The sequence below is a fragment of the Stegostoma tigrinum genome, chromosome 5 (assembly GCF_030684315.1).
Source record: "Stegostoma tigrinum isolate sSteTig4 chromosome 5, sSteTig4.hap1, whole genome shotgun sequence".
Classification (NCBI taxonomy): Eukaryota; Metazoa; Chordata; class Chondrichthyes; order Orectolobiformes; family Stegostomatidae; genus Stegostoma; species Stegostoma tigrinum.
Genome location: NC_081358.1, coordinates 23,053,411 through 23,070,083, shown reverse-complemented (window position 1 = coordinate 23,070,083; position 16,673 = coordinate 23,053,411). Strand labels below are relative to the sequence as shown.

The window sequence follows — 16,673 nt, the reverse complement described above, 5'->3', positions numbered from 1 at the left end:
ATGTAAATACTTATTTTGGGAAAATATTCATAAAATTGCTTGTCATTAATGGAACAAAATAGCTTTCTGTTCATGACGATGAGATTGATGGTAGGAGTCTATATGTCATCTGAAATACCCTGCATATCAGAGAAACATGCATCTTGAAGCCACAAACGCTGCCCCTGTCGGCAACATTTCCAGCCCAAGAAATCATAATAAAACAAATACTCAGATTGATCTTCCTTAAGTCCAAGTGGATGGCATCAGATTATCCCACAATTAACTCCATCTGTTACATTTATTGCTACTTGTTTAACTTGCAAGGAGACTTGGATAAACTGCAGAATTGGGCTGAAAGGTGGCAAATGGAGTTCAATGCGGATAAATGTGAGGTGATTCACTTTGGGAAGTATAATAGGAAGGCGGAATACTGGGTCAATGGAAAGATTCTTGGTAGTGTGGATGTGCAGAGGGATCTTGGTGTCCATGTATGTAGATCCCTGAAAATTGCCACCCAGGTCGATAGTGCAACTTACGATCCTCTCCGTGCCTCCTAATAATCCACTTAACATGGTGGTACAGAAATTGCACTTAATTGTACAATCTATCCTCATTGTTACAGCTGCTAAAAGAATGAAAAGAAAGTCTACAGAAGCACTAACTGTGGAGCATAACAAAGTGTTATTGCCAAGTATGAGGTTGAATTGGTTCAAGGCACCTGTTCAATTGCAAAAGCTTGCCCATAGAGCTTAATGCGCACTTGGCTGAACTGTGTAAAATCCAATGATGCAGCAACTCTTTCAAGAATACAGTGTGAAATGGGCAATTATATAGCTGCATTAACACCGGTCTAATTATTCATAACAGCACAGCAAAGACTTGGAGGCAACACTGTTGTCTTGAAGGCTGCAAAGTTAGAGGAGATAAACTGAACAATAGTGATTGTACTGGGAGCAGATCATCCTCTAATCAAAGCACGAAATGCATGCTGGGAGGTTGTTGACATAGCTAGTACAGTCAACAAAATCTCTCATTCACAAATGCAAACGAAGAAGGGTCGCTGTCTTAGGAAGAGTCAATGGCTGCTCCCTTCTACGCATATTTCTTGTAGTGTCCATCACTCATGGCACAAACGTAAATTGAGAATTACTCCACTTTCTTGGAGTTAGCATTTGAAGCTGTGTGTACTGGCTTTTGTTTTGGACACACTAGTGTCTATCGAGCTTAACAGTGATTTTTTTTCTATGTTGAGAGAAATGGAAAACATGCTGTTCAGGCTTATAGCTTGAGGATTCCAGGTTTTGTTAAGCATTAAAACAGTGAAGTCAGAAATCATGAATGCAGATGTTGGCCCTCGTCATCACAGAACATCTGCTTCTTCTGAAATGCAAGTATTTTGAAGTTTTTCAGGAAAGGCATCAGAGGTGCTTCCTGAGTAGTGGCTTTTGGCATGCATAAAGTGCTTCTGTATTTGGATACAATGTGGCCTTAATTTGGTTTAATGTGTCACTATTTGTGCAGGCCATGGGGTTGACAGGACGAAACCTAATACAACTAAAGAGTCATCTTCATGCATGGAAGCGAACATTCTTCCTTTCCTGAGAAATGGTAAAGGAGAAGATGCTGTCAAACCAGTACAAGGAGTAAATGTCTGTTCAATAGTGCCCTTTTTATAGCCAATAATTGCTTTTCTAAAGGTTGAAAATCAGGTCATAGATCCTTAAACACACTTCCAATAAAGTATTGTGTTGGTACAATGGATCTAACATCTGCTGATAATATGCACAGCTGGTAGACTATGACATTAACATGTATGCAATGCTGATTTAATGCCAGTGCTACCCATTTTGAAATGCCTCAACATCAAGCTGCTGAACATAAGCCGAATACCATCTCGGATTCCCTGGTCAGTGCTACTCAAAAGAATAATGAACGATTTGTTGGTGAGTTCCCAAACTCTTTGGCTGCTTTGCAAATGTACACATTTTTGGAGTTTTCCTAAGGATGTATATAATTCATAAATGTAATGGTACTGTCAATACCTTTCTGTTGATTAAAAATTGTGTGCCAAAACAAATTACTTCCACGGCCTAATAAATCTTGCACTTGAAAGTGATGAGGCCAAGGTGCTGGAAGAGGGGAAATGGTTCTTAGCAGGAGGCTATCTGCATGGTGCTTTAAGAGATCAATTCTCCAACCTGAACAGCAGTGACCATCTCCAATACAGGTGAATTAATTAAAAAATAGTTGTCACTGAAATTTTCTAACTGCTGTAGCCACCGCGCTATGCAATGCAAGAAACTGCATTTACAATTCTTGCAAAGATTTGTAGTTCAGGTTGTAGATGAGGCTGTTGGCTTGCTCACTGAGCTGGCTGGTTATTGTACAGACATTTTGTCACCATGTTAGGTAACATCATCAGTAAGGCCTCCAATAAAGCTTCATTGGAAACCACACTGATGATGTTACCTAGCATAGTGATGAAGAGTCTGTACGGTGAGCAGCCAGCTCAATGAGCAAGCCAACAACCTCAAGAAACAGCATTATTTATAGGTGTCAAGGTCACTGAGGCTCTTGGCTTTATGCATCTGCTTCCTTCCACATGGTGATTAAGATATTGGACTCAATCCTGTTTCTCTCTTTGCACAGAAGTAACCATATCTGCTGAATTTTTCCAGCAATTTTTGTGTTGTTTCTGATTTCCAGCATCTGCAGTACTTTGCTTTCACTTGAGCCACCCCTAAAAGACTGCTATGCATGACAGATGAGCACTAGCATTCTGTATCAGTCCTGTTTGGTCAAGAAAATTTGCTGGAGATGTCGGATAAAGGGAAAATAGTTTTGCGATTCTCTGAAGTGCTGATTGACAGGGATGGTGCAAAGGGGAGGATTCATGTTCCTACAGGATGGCAGAGGAGGTCACACCACCAAAATTTGGTATCCTCTTCTGAGGGTGACATGTAGTTCAGTGCTGTTTCAACACGCTGTGGGGAATGGTCAGGATAGCCATAAGACAGACAATGCTCTTCTGCATCAGTGTAAGTGACTCACTGTTCTTTCTGCCACCTCACACTCACTCTCGATCTGCTCGTGCACTCACATCCCACCAAGGCACATTTACTACCACTCTCACTGTTGCCTGTAATATCTTCCTTCATACACTCTTACCCCACTTCATCATCCCACACCGCTAACACTCTGTATGCTCCCTGTGTTTCCAGCAGATCTAAAAGGTGCTATTGAATTTCCTCTCCTTCATTTCCATATTTTTCCCCATTCTTGGAGAAGACAACCGTGTCCCACCATCTGAGCAGGTATCACTCTTCATTACACTACACTTCTCACATTAATCTTGCTGTTAGGGTCATTCATTGCGCAACACTTCTAACCACTGGCTGTGATATCTTTTCTCTTGTGTATTGCAGGTCACACCAGCATTGCAACTACCTCCATGGTGCAATGACCAGCTCCTGCACAAACCAACCCCTTGACCTCTGAGGAAGCATTGGCGAGTCTGGGTCCTGTAGCCCAAACCAGCTCAGATACTGACAACTGGGTGGAAATGTTAGACTTAGAAAGTGCAAGACCACACTCTCTGGAACATGTCATTGTGACAGCTGGATGAGGAAGAATCGCTCCAGGCCACTGGTACTCACAGCAAGGCCTAATTAGTGATGGTCAGCACAGCTTTGTGTGTGGAAAACTGGGTCTCACAAACTTGACTGGGTTTTTTCAGGACATAACCAAAAAGATTGATATGGGCAGAGCAGGAGACGCTGTCTTTATGGATTGTATTAAAGCCTTTGACAAGGTTCCACATGATAGACTGATCAATAAAGATAGATCACATGAGATTCAGAGGCAGCTTGCCAATTGGATGCAAAATTGGCTTGATGGTAGAAGACAGAGTGTGGTGGTGGAGGATCGTTCAGGTATGTAGCCTTTGACTCCCTGTCACACGCAATTTTCAGAATGGTTAAGGTGGCATATGGTATGCTTGCCTTCATTGCTCAGACCATTGAATATAGAAGTTGGAACATCTCATTGAGGTTGTACAGGACATTGCTGAGGCCACTTTGGAGTAATGTGCGCAATTCTGGTCAGATGGGATAGGAAGGATATTACTAAACTGGAGAGGGATTTACTACATTGTTGCCCAAACTAAAGGGTTTGAGTTATAAGGAGAGGCTGGATAGGCTGGGACTACCCATGGCCAAATATTAATCTTGCCTTGTATTAACCTAAAAGATGGGGCAGGTTGTTTGTGACATTTAGATAGGCCACACAGAACTCCTTGAACAATTCTTCAACTCACCACGCCCACATCACTCAGACCCTAATAAAATTCAATCCTTTGTTTTTCAGAAAAATTGAAATATGATTCACTTGTTACAAAGAGACTCTTTCAGCTTAGAGGCATGTCAGTTTCCTGTTGCTAACGTTAAAATGTGTATATCATAAGCCATTAATCGATTTTTCATTTCCTGCTGTAAGCATTAAAGAGCTTAATTGAACACTTAATGCTAAAAGGCTTCTGGTAATGTGAGGAGAACAGGATACATTTCTTTCCAATCAATTTAACATCTGCAATTCTATTCAGGATACTCAACGACCCAACCTTTGTATAGCGTGTTAACGGGAAGAAATCTAAACCATTGGATTGCACATTTCTTGATAGCAGATTTGAAGGCACCAAGGTTGTAAAATCCAGAACGTGGCCTCCCAACCACCTGTCCACAACCTGTCTGAAATCTGACAGGTAGTAGCAGAAGCCTTAAGTAGTCAGTTCACCACCACTATTGAACCCAAGGCAGGAGAAGTCCCACACATCAAGCAGGAAGCCTGGCAGCTCTGTTTGTGTGACCTCATCAAGGGATGGGGGGAGTGGGGCATGAGCTGGTCATGGCTACACCAAATGAACTGTAATCACACAGGCAGAGTTACACAGTATGGAAACAGACCCTTTGGTACAACTCATCCATGGCAAGCAAACATCTGACCTAGTCCATTTGCCAGCATTTGGCCCATATCCCTCTAAACCTTTTCTATTCATATACTCACACAGGTACCTTTTAAAATGCTGTAATTGTAGCAGCCTCCACCTCTTCCTCTGGCAGCTCTTTCCATACACATACCACCCTTTGCATGAAAATGTCAACACTCAGGTCCTTTTTAAATCTTTTCCCTTTCATCTTAAACCTATGCTCTCTATTTATGGACTCTCCCACACAACAAAAAATACCTTGATTATTTACCGTATTCATGCCCCTTATGGTTTTTATAAAGGTCATCCCTCAGCTGCCGAATCTCAAGGCAAAATAGCGCCAGCCTTCAACTTCTTCCTCTAGCTCAAACCGTCTACTTCCTGGCAACATCCTTGTAAATCTTTTCTGCACTCTCTCAAATTTAACAATATCCTTCACATAAAATGGCAACCAGAATTGCACAGTTTCCTAAAAATTGCCTCACCAATGTCCTGTACAGCTGCAACACGATATTCCAACTCTTCTGCTCAATGTTCTGATCAATGAAGGCAAGCATGCCAAACACCTTCTTCACCACTCCTCCTACCTGTGACTGCACTTTCATGGAACGATGCACCTGCACACCAAGTTCTCCTTGTTTGGCAACACTCCCCAGGGCTCTATCATTAACTGTATAACTCCTGCCCTGAATTGCTTTACCAAAATTCAACACCTCACATTTATCCAAATTAAACTCCACTGGCCCTTTGGCCCATCTGATCAACAGTTGACTTTTAAAAAGGAACAGATTCAGCAGAGGTAGTACAGTGGTATATATTTGGGACGAAATTGCCTCAAGAAACCTCAACATATGACTCTGCTGTGTGTGAAGTCTCATGGCATCAGTTAGAGACCAGAAATCTCTTGCTGATTCTGACCCACTGCCTTCATTCAGTGCTCCTTCAGATTGAAGAACATTTGGAAGAATGAATGAGGGAAGAGTGATTACATTGTTGGTGGTGAACCTGAATACCCATCATTAAGAGTGGCTCAATAGCGCTACTGTGGACTAAGCTGGCTAGATCCTAAAGGACATAAAAGGACATAAGGATCCTGAAAGCTAGACTGGGTCTGCAGCTGGTGGTGAAGGAGCTAACAATAAAGAAGAACATATGACAACGTGGCCTCACCACGTGGTCTATCGGTCCTTGGGTGGTAATGGGTGGCACAGTGGGCTGCATTGTTATCTCAGAGCATCAGGGACTTGGGATCAATTCCAGCCTTGGGCGACTGTCTGTGTGGAGTTTGCACATTCTCCCTGTGTCTGTGTGGATTTCCTTCGGGTGCTCTGGTTTCTTCCCAAAGTCCAAGATGTGCAGGTTAAGTAGATTGGCCATGCTAAAAGCGGGTTGTGGAGATAGGTTATGGGGCTGGGTCTGGGTGGGATGTTCTTTGGACATCTGAATGACGAAGTTCCGCACTCTACGGATTCTACAATTGTAGTCTCACATTGAGCATACCCTCCTCGTTAATTGGAATAATACTGGAACAGATCTAGGAAGTAGACATCCATGAGGTGCTGTGGCTCATAGACAGCAGCAGAAATGTGTTCAACCACAATGTATAATCTCAAGGTGTGCACATTCCCCATACCAGCATGACCTCAAACAGGGGAGTTCAGTGAAAAGTATCAGATAGCCTGTCAGCAACAGCAGCAGGCATACTTGAAACTGAAGTGACAACCTGGAAAACCTATAAAACAGGCTCTACTTGCATGACAAACAGCAGAAGCAGTGCGCAATTAACCAAATCAAATAATCCCACAGCCAATGGATCAGATCTAAGCTCTTCAGCACTGTAATCTCCAGCCATGGGCTAATGGTGACACATTAAACAACAGGAAGAGGGAGACTCCACCACTATTTCCATCCTCAATAATGGGGGAGCACAGCACATCAATGAAAACAGCAAACACTAGTATCCCTCCTCAGCCTGAAGTGCTGAATGGAAGATCCAATCTCGGCCTCACCCTGATGTTTCCAATATCAAAGATACCAGTCTTCAAGAAACTTCATTCGCACCAAGAGATATGAAATAAAATGGCTAAAGGCACTGGATGTTGAAAGGCTAAACAATACTGGGCACTTGTGGTCTAGATAAGCTACAGCTCGAGCCAAGCTGTTCCAGTACTGCTACATAATTGTACTGACAAAATGAAAAACCACCTGGCATATCATATCCACAAAGAAAATCAGTCCAGTCGATTAGTGCCCCAGTTTACTCTTGATCATCAATAAAGTGATGAGATTTCATCAATAGTGCTATCAAGCAGCACTTACTAGCAATAATGTGCTGGGTTTGCTCAGCTCAGGTTCCATCTGACCTTGGTTAAATTTGTACAAAAAAGCTGAACTCAAGGGGAAGACCAGAGTGACCACCTCTGATATCAAGGCAGCATTTGATTAAGTGCAGTGACAAGATGACCCAGCAAAACTGGAGTTAATGGAAATCAAGGGAAACCCTCTACTAGCTGGAAACGTATCCTCACACAAAAGAAGTAGTTTTAAAATTGTTGGATGTGGATAACTGTACTAACATATTTCCACAAGATCTCCTCAGACCTCCTTTGCCCATCCCTCATCAATGAACTTCCCTTCATCATAAAGTCAGACGTGGGGAAGTTCACCAACGATTGCGCACTATTCATCTCTCCTCAGGTACTGAAACTGTCCATATCCATGAATAGCAAGAAGTGGGCAACATTCAGGCTTAAGTAATAAATGCCACTGGTGCCACACAATATCAGACAATGGCCACCTCCAATAGAAGTGAACCTAGCCATCTCCCCTTGGCAATATCATTGCTGAATCTCCCATTATCAACAGCCTGGGGGTGGTCACCATTGAACACAAACCCATCTGGACGAACCGTTTAAATTCTGAGACTACAACAGCAGATCAGAGATTGGGAATTTTGACATGCATAACGCAGATCTGACTTCCCAAAGGCTGTGCACTATCCTCCAGGCAGAAGTCAAGAGAATACACTTGTATAAATGAATATCACTGCAACAACAATAAAGAAGGTCAACACTATCCAGGACAAATGCGAGCCAGTGTATCACCCATCAACTATAACACTCACTCTTTTCACAAGTGATGGACGGAGGCAGCAATCTGTATTATATGCATGGGTCCTTCAAAAGCCCCATTCACAACTGGAAATCTTTACCACGTTGGGAGCACAAAAGCAGCAGATGCCACTACTTACAAGTTCCACACCAAGCAAGACGCTATACTGCCAATCCTTCACTACTGCTGGATCAAAATCCGAGGAGTTCCTCACTACCAACACTGTGGGTGTACCTACCCCACACCCTCTTACTGCAGCAAATTGAAGAGGGTAGATTACCCCCACTTTCTCGAGGGTAATTAGAAATGGGGGACAAGCAACATGCACCTCCATTCAAGAACAATGTAAAAAGAAACATTTCCCCTTAAAAGTAATAGTCTGAAACAATAGTTTTTAGCAAAAGAAAGTGCAGATTTTAATTAATCTGTCTGTAAATATAGGCTTATAAAAGTGTTGTAAAGATTAAGTCCAGTTCTATCATTCACCACCTGCCTTTCAGAACTAGTGTGTCTGCCACATGTAAGTTATTAAAACAAGAAACGTTAAGTCCAAATATTAAATATTTGTATTGAAGTCACTATAAGATGCAAGTGTGAAAGTTCTGTCTGTTTTCCATTATCGTATTGCCCACAAGACATAACTATTTAATGAAAGTCCAATCTCTACCTGTATTATAAGGCTACTTATTGAATTATGATATTCCTATACACAATTCTTGGCATATCGTATCATTTATTTCCTTCAATATGAGCCTTAAATGGTTTAGTTTCAAACATTCTTTGCAAAGGCACTTAACAGTCCATTCAAGCCCACTCAACGTGGGGAACTCTGTCAATTTGTCACTTACCTCGGCTGAAATATCCCTCAGGAATATAAAATGCACCAACCATTATTGCTACAAGTGCTCCAAACTTGAATAACCAGAAGCTTTGAAAAGAGAATGTTAATGAGACCATAAGTCTTACATTTCTGTACAGGATCCACAGCATTCAATCCTGTGTACTCTTGAATAATTTTATTTATTCTTCATAATTTCATTTAATTCTAAAAAGTCAAATAAATTATTATGTTATTTCAAGAAAAGATAATTACACTGTGCACATTTTAATTTTATACAATATTAATCTCCTTTTAATATTAAATTGCTTGTTATGCATAAGATTTAATGATGAATAACTACTGTTAGATATTAAAACTATATTGTAAAACTCATTAAAGTCTGTTACCTAATATAGTGTCTTGAAGAAAGTTAGCTTCAATAAAATGCAAAACATGTGGATTGTTTTTTTAATTCTCATTCCAGGAAGAAAGTCTTGTGTTCCTTGATCTCATAGCAAAAATTGCAAATTGCATTATCTGCTACAAGCAGGCAAGGGCTTCTGTCAAGCGCTTAATTTTGTAAGTTTGTTCCTTAGAAGTAACAGTATTCTTTATGAAACCAATGAAATGCTTATAATCTTGTTTCTGGAGCAAAATCTCTTTCAGAAAGGATTTGGAAAATGACCTACCCGTTGTGTACTAGAGCCCTGGGATCCTTGCTATTTCTCACATTGATCATAAGCAAAGCTAACAGCAGGAAGAAAGTGGCCATTCCAAAGCAGACACGGTACACAGACTTGTAACCCACTAAGACTCTGCAGATCGCCGGATCAACCTCAGGGAACTGTGCATTGTATCCAGCTTCGCAGAATCCTGGAATCTAAAACGTAGTTTTTGAGAATTGCTATTTGATAAACCAGAAATATCATTTGCAATCAAACAAATTACCCAGCATCCAAAAACGTCTCCAACTCTGAGAGTCACTTCAGAGGGTTCTGACTTACCTGGACAACATTACCCCTGAAATGTCAGATAAATTAAAACTTACCTAACTCTTGCATACCCACATTAGCGAGCCTGCGATCACTCACAAAGTGCACCACTCCCCAAGCACCTCCACGTCCATCCTTGCCGAATTTAAAACCTTCTCTCAGCCTGGATGACCCCATTCCCACTCAGGAATCTTAACAATACCTAGCCCCAGCTCCCCGAACCCCCTCACTCACATGCTACCTTACATGCTAAACCACCTGATACTCACCTCACAAACCTATCTTCCACATACTGCCTCACCCACCTGCCAACCTACCCACTTAGCAATCTGCCACCCTATCCTCTCATCCAGTCTTACTAGTCTGCACCTTGCCCACCCAGCACTATACTCCCTCACTCACATCTTATACAGTTAGCTTTTCTCCACCATTTTCCAGGGAGAATTTTGGGACCTTTAAACTGTGCTTGCATTTCGGACTATGGTACTTATTGCCATAAAGCAGTATGTGATTTTTTTTGGAGCTAATCTCTGAGAGAATGCTAAACTGTGTGAGTGAGGAAGTTAAATCTGTAACTTCTTGTCTGATATGGGTCAGAAATAAGGATTCCTATTCCGGTCGCAGGATTTGGGCCATTATCAGAAATACACTGGTTTATACTGAGTTGAAGAAATAAACATAAACTCATCATATCCTTAGAATAAACTTAAAATTTATTTGCCTACCATTGTTAATATTCAAAAGCTGCTGGCTCTCTATCCTGGCAGAAATGGAAACATGTACCTTCCTGTGACTTTGATTCACGGAATTGTCTAATTTAATTGCCTGATATTGGAAAAGGTCTGTTTCCCGAGAGAAACATCGGTTGTGCCTGGAGGACTATCAACTCAGTGAAAGACACACTTTGATCTGCCTGAAATTTGTTGGTCTTCCAGGACAAGGAGTTGACCTTGACCAAGTGTTGTGGACTGGCACATTCCAAGGTCCAGGACTACGTGCTGAGGGCCGCACTAAAGCATGGGAAAGACAGACTGCCTGAGGTTTCCCTGTTGAAGTTAAATGGGGGTCCATTCAGTTATCGCACCCGCCTGGTGTCTTTAAATACATGTGAATACAGTCTGGTTCAAGTGAGAAATGCCTTTAGGTGGACAAACAAGAGGCTGGAAGAACACTGTAGGCTAGGCAGCATCAGGAGGAAAGGAGCAGTCATCGTTTCAGGTGCTACCCTTCTTTATTTTGTTTGGATACAGTCAAACTCCAATGCTTGTTTGTTTCCTTGATATGCTACCATTGAAAACCGAACTGTGTTTGTGACAGTATACAAAGATATCAGTAATAAATTATACTGCTGAAATAAAAAAAAGTGATGAGTGACAAATATATAAAATTGTTAACTACATGTAAATCCATCGTTCATGCTACTTGTTTTGGACTGTCTTAAAACTACACCAAGTTCCAACTCTTCAATAAGTCAAGTATTTTTAGATGCAATATTTTTCTCTAAGATTACAATCTAAAGCACTGTCTGATTTCACTGGTTTATGGATGATGCTACATTCTGTGGTATGCAAATATGATTGAGCAGAAACTTGAGTAAAAGGCTTTACAAAGGGCAGCTTTGAGCATGATTTGCACACAGAGTGACTGACTGCCCTCAAAGTGGAAACTCTTGGCCTAGGCCCAATGACTACCCTTGGAAGCACCTTCTGTCACTGGATGTATTGATGACAGGCTCAAACCACATCACCTTCTGCGCTCAGGCTCCATGACAAGTTTCTATCGTAATTGCTGAGGAAAGTTGTGACTAAGCTTGCCGACACATTTATGTTTTACTTCACTCCTGTTGGACTTACAGACTGTGGTTAAAGAAAAGGCATATAGGAGTGGTAGAGGTAAGATAGGCCAATCAGTTTCCTTCTATGTCATTTGATTCTACAGTTGAATTTTCATACCTGTCTATCCAAATCATTATTTAGGTTCTGAGTCACCTTCTCTAATTCTGACGCTCCTTATAGTTTGGTTGTCAACCAACTTGAGAAACTACGTTAGGAATCACATTCATATGAAAAATAATAACATTCCCAATGAAAGCTTAAGAGTAGTCCTCTCAGTACTTTTCCATTCCTAACAAGAATGTGCCCTACAAAACATCCATTTCATTGTTTTCAACATTTACTCTGGATTACCTAACCTTCGAACTCAATTAACGTTCCTTTGTGTAAAACTTCATCCTGTACTAAAACATTGTCGTGTTTTATATGGCCCACATGACATTGAGTGGTCAATTCCTCAAAAACTAATTTTGAGGAATTTGTCAAACAGCAACTTTCATTTTTGAAGCCAAGCAGATGGGATGGGGTTGGTGGGAGCAGTTTGAGGTTAATGTCTCACCCGAAGCTTTCCAACAGTGGTGCACACAGCCAGAGTACAGCTCTGAGATGATAGACATGAAGGTATATTCAAGTTTCCAGAATGGGAGTCTCAAAACCTAGCCTCCAAGGTGACAATGGTACCCAGGAATTGCTGCATATTGTTGCACTGCTGGTCACAAAAAGAACTGTACATTTGCTGAGACAGGTTTCTTTACACCACTGATGGAAACGTTCATGAGAGCAGGGATGATTAGTCTTTAATACTACTGTTCTCTAGCTGTCATTGGGAAGTGGATAGAACTGCTGGTGAGTGAAATTATCAATTATAATTAGCCCAATAGCTAAAGGTTCACAATTTCCATGCTCCTGCTACTATAATCCCAAACTCCGCTAATACCTAAGTTGATAGGAAATATTTTTCTCTGACTATACGTGGACATAAAGTATTGTCCTGGCACAATGCACAAAACCAAGTAATAACGGGCTAATTGCACATACATAAACTGGGTATCCTGTCTCTTTCAAGCTGAATATTGCATGTACATGTGCTACACACCAAAAAGACAGTGTACACTCTTATTATCATTTTTGTGACATCACTTAAAGTGATCTGCTACATTGTTGGGATAATTTTTGAACAATTGTTTATTTTTTCGGTAGTTTCTTCTTGAGAAGGAACATTACAAACTGCATAAAATTGGAATATAATCATTCACATTATTATAGTGAGCTCATTTCATGCTGCTGCAGTTTGAGTAGGGATCAGCATTGATTCCATGTGAATTAACAGGAATTGGTCAAAGCAACAGATGGCTACATCAGGCTGTGTACTTGTAAACTTTCTGTTTGTACTGCTACTCACTTCGAGCATAGAATTTAACTCATGTGAATAATCGACCAAGCAATTTCACAAAATGTACACTCCTTTAAACACTAAATTGGGAGGATTTTCCTCCACATCAAATCAACTGAGACATTTAATTCATTATTAAAGCTCGATCTTATGTCATACCTTCCTCAGTTGATCTTCTACTCCAGGTATAAGCATAATACCAGCGACTGTTGTGCCAATCAATAAAATAGTTGCGTACACCAATCGCGTTACTATGGAAGTTCTTCCAGTTGGACAACATGAGCACACCAGACACGGAGCACCACTGCACAAGCATGGGATCTGCAAAGAAGTGAAGGACAGTAAATAAACAAATGTCTGTACCCTTACTTTATAGGACATTCATGTCAATGATTGAAGTAAAAGCAAGATACTCTAAACACATTCATAAAGTAAGCAATTGCAAAACGTTACTGGCAATTAGAAAAGCAATGGTTAAATATTATTGCCAAAAATCTATCTCTGCTATTGCGTCCACCTCCCATCAAGGCTCATGGTCTACCACTCTCACTACCACATGCCACATCTTCCCTCACTCACTCTCACCCACCACAAAAGCTTGTGTATCGGTGAAAAAAGTCTGTCACAAAGATTCAGCACAATCTGTATCCTGTCATGTGTGCAAATACATGATTAAGTATGCAAAGACATCATAGTTAATTCAGCATTCAAAGCAGGGAACATCATTCTCCACAAGCATTTTGTGAAAAATCCAATATGATTTAAGAATAAAGGTTATTTTACATGACAAAACTCAGACTTAAAGAGTATATTTTTAGCTTTTAAATAACAAGGAAATCTGATGCAGTCCAGTTCAATTCGAAATGAATAGGAGGAATAGTGCCAGAGGTTATTGCTTAAAAAAAATCTATTGGCAAAGAGTTAGATGAGACCCGAGGGAGAGAATGCAAAGGATGATAGCAAAGGGGTCATTTGTTATCTTTATAATGCCATTAGAAGGCAACACATGATGAGTGTACAAATCTGACACTCAGCTGAGCGCTATATTGAATATTCCAAAGAATGATAAGGTCGTGTTCCAGCTGTAACATGTTCAACAAAACATAAGCTGAGAGGAGACAGGATTGAAATTTTTTAAATGATGAAGAGATCTACAGAATGTCAGCTTTGAAGACTTTCTTGAAGTAGACAGTGATTCCAGAGTTAGAGAATATTTCTGTCAAACATATGAACAAAGAATTAGGGTAAATGACAGGAGTAGGATTCCTAGGAAGTGACTGGGCTGAATCTTACTCAGAAATTGGGGGAAGATGAATTGGTATTAGTTTCACAGGGGGTTTCTCTCCATGATGCCAAGTGAAATTTCTCACACTATTCTCCAAATCCCAACTCATTACTTATTCCACTTGTCCTAACTTTCATGTCACCAGATGCAGAAATACAGCCAATGCTGGGACCTCCTCGGATTCTTGGGGTTCCCACAAATGATGCCATATTTAAAATGCGCTGGTGCAACAGGTCAAATGTTGTTAGTCTGAAGTTTCTCTGTGTGTCTCTGTCATCTCAAGAATTGCTCCTGAGGTAGTAACAAAATACACAGAACAGCACAGCACAGGAACAGGTCCTTCTGTCCACCAAACCTGCCGCAACACATGATGACTTTCTAAACTAAAAACCTTTTGCCTTTATATGGTCTATACCCTGTCTGTTCATGTATCTGTCAAGATGCCTCTTAAATATTGCTATTGTATCTGACTCCATCATCTCCTCTGGCAGTGCATTCCATGCGCTTGGCACCCTCTGTGTAAAAAACTTGCTGGTTCCATCTCCTTTAAACTTTCCCCTTTTTATTTTAAACTTATGTCTCCATAGTAATTGATATTTCTACCTGAGGGAAAAGACTCAAACTACTCATTCTATCCATGCCTCTCATAATTCTGAAAACTTCTGTTAGGTCACTCTCAGTTTCTGGTGTTCAAGTAAAAACAAATTGATTTTGCCCAATCTCTCCTCATAGCCAATACCCTCCAAACCAGGCAAAATCCTGGTAAACTATTTTTGTACCCTCTCCGAAGCCTCCGTTTCCTTCTGGTAGTGTGACAACCAGAACTGTACACTATATTCCAAATGTGGCCTAACTGAAGTTCTATACAACAGCAACATGACTTCCAATTCTTACAGTCTATGCCCCATGCAATGAACACAAGCATGCCATACACCTCTTGCAGATAGTAAGAAATACAGATGCTGGAGTCAGAGATAACACAGTGTGGAGCTCGAGAAACACAGCAGACCAGGCAGCATCAGAGGAGCAGGAAAGTTGATGTTTCAGGTCGGGAGCCTTCTTCAGGAATCTTCCTCAGACATGAAGAATGGTCATGGCCCAAAACGTCAGTTTTCCTGTTCTGATGCTGCCTGGCTCATCTATATCCTGTGTCCTCCAGTAGTCCTCCTCATCTCTTTTTGCAGCTCTCCCAATCCTTGTGCTGTCCACAAACCCATTAATCATACTATCTACATTTTCCTCCAATTTATTTATATGTGTATGTTACCAACAAGAGGGGTCCCAGCATTGAACCCTGTGAAACACCACCGGTCACAAGAAGTAGCTGATGCCAAAACATTCAACGTATTCAAAAAGGTGGCTAGATATAGTGCTTGGGGTGAATGGGATCAAAGATTATGGGGAGAAAGCAGCTAATAGTCTTTGGAATTGGTCGATCAACCATGATTGTGACGAATGGTACAGCAGACTCAAAGGGCCAAATGGCCTCCTCCTATCTTCTATGATTCTATGTCTCCATGTATCTCCAGTCAGAAAACACCCTTTCATGAAGCGTCTAGGCCCAAAACGTCAGCTTTTGTCCTGAGATGCTGCTTAGCCTGCTGTGTCCATCCAGCTCCACACTTTGTATTCTTTCACCATTACTCTCTGTTTTCTATGACCATATCAGTTCTCCAGCCATCCTACCACCTCACTGCAGATTCCATGTGACTTCACCCTTTATATCACCTTGCCACAAAGAACCCTGGTCAAAGGATGTGCTGAAGTCCATGAAGACAACATCTACCCCTTCGTCCTCATCAATCATCCGAGGTAGATTTGATATACCAGCAACCTGATGGATGTAGTGAATGGGGTGGTAAAGAGATCAGCTGTCCACTTCCCTCAGGACTGGCAGAGGACATTATACCACCAGATCCTGCCACCCTCGTTCAAGTGCCATGAAGGTCATTTGAAATGCCCAGCAATGCCACGAGGTGAATGACCTGTTCCACTCTGTGGGGATAAGTGCTACCATCTTCTTTCTGTGACTTCACCGTCATTCTATCTCTGCTATTGCATCTCCTCCCATCAAGCTCATGGTCTACCACTGTCACTATTGAATGCCACGTCTTCCTGCACTCACTCTTCTCCACCACAAAAGCTCATCTTGACCCTGCATGGCCTTTGTGCTCCCTACTCACTCACCGTACAAACCTCATCACTATTCCCTGACCTGAACCAGCTCTAGTGGCTGAGACATCCATTTTAATCTCATTCAATCCCTCCCTTGAC

At 41.2% G+C, this 16,673-nt stretch overlaps 1 protein-coding gene across 2 annotated transcripts in view; it reads right to left on the bottom strand.

The window, feature by feature from the left end:
- LOC125452092 (serine incorporator 1-like) overlaps nt 1-16,673 on the bottom strand; it is a 72,347-nt gene that overhangs the window by 47,440 nt on the left and 8,234 nt on the right. For both annotated transcript variants that reach the window (XM_048530083.1, XM_048530084.1), the window contains exons 2-4: nt 13,274-13,435; nt 9,587-9,777; nt 8,926-9,005 (exon numbers count right to left, since the gene is read on the bottom strand). In XM_048530083.1, coding sequence (XP_048386040.1) covers nt 8,926-9,005; nt 9,587-9,777; nt 13,274-13,435 — 433 coding nt within the window. The remainder of the gene's footprint in view (nt 1-8,925; nt 9,006-9,586; nt 9,778-13,273; nt 13,436-16,673) is intronic.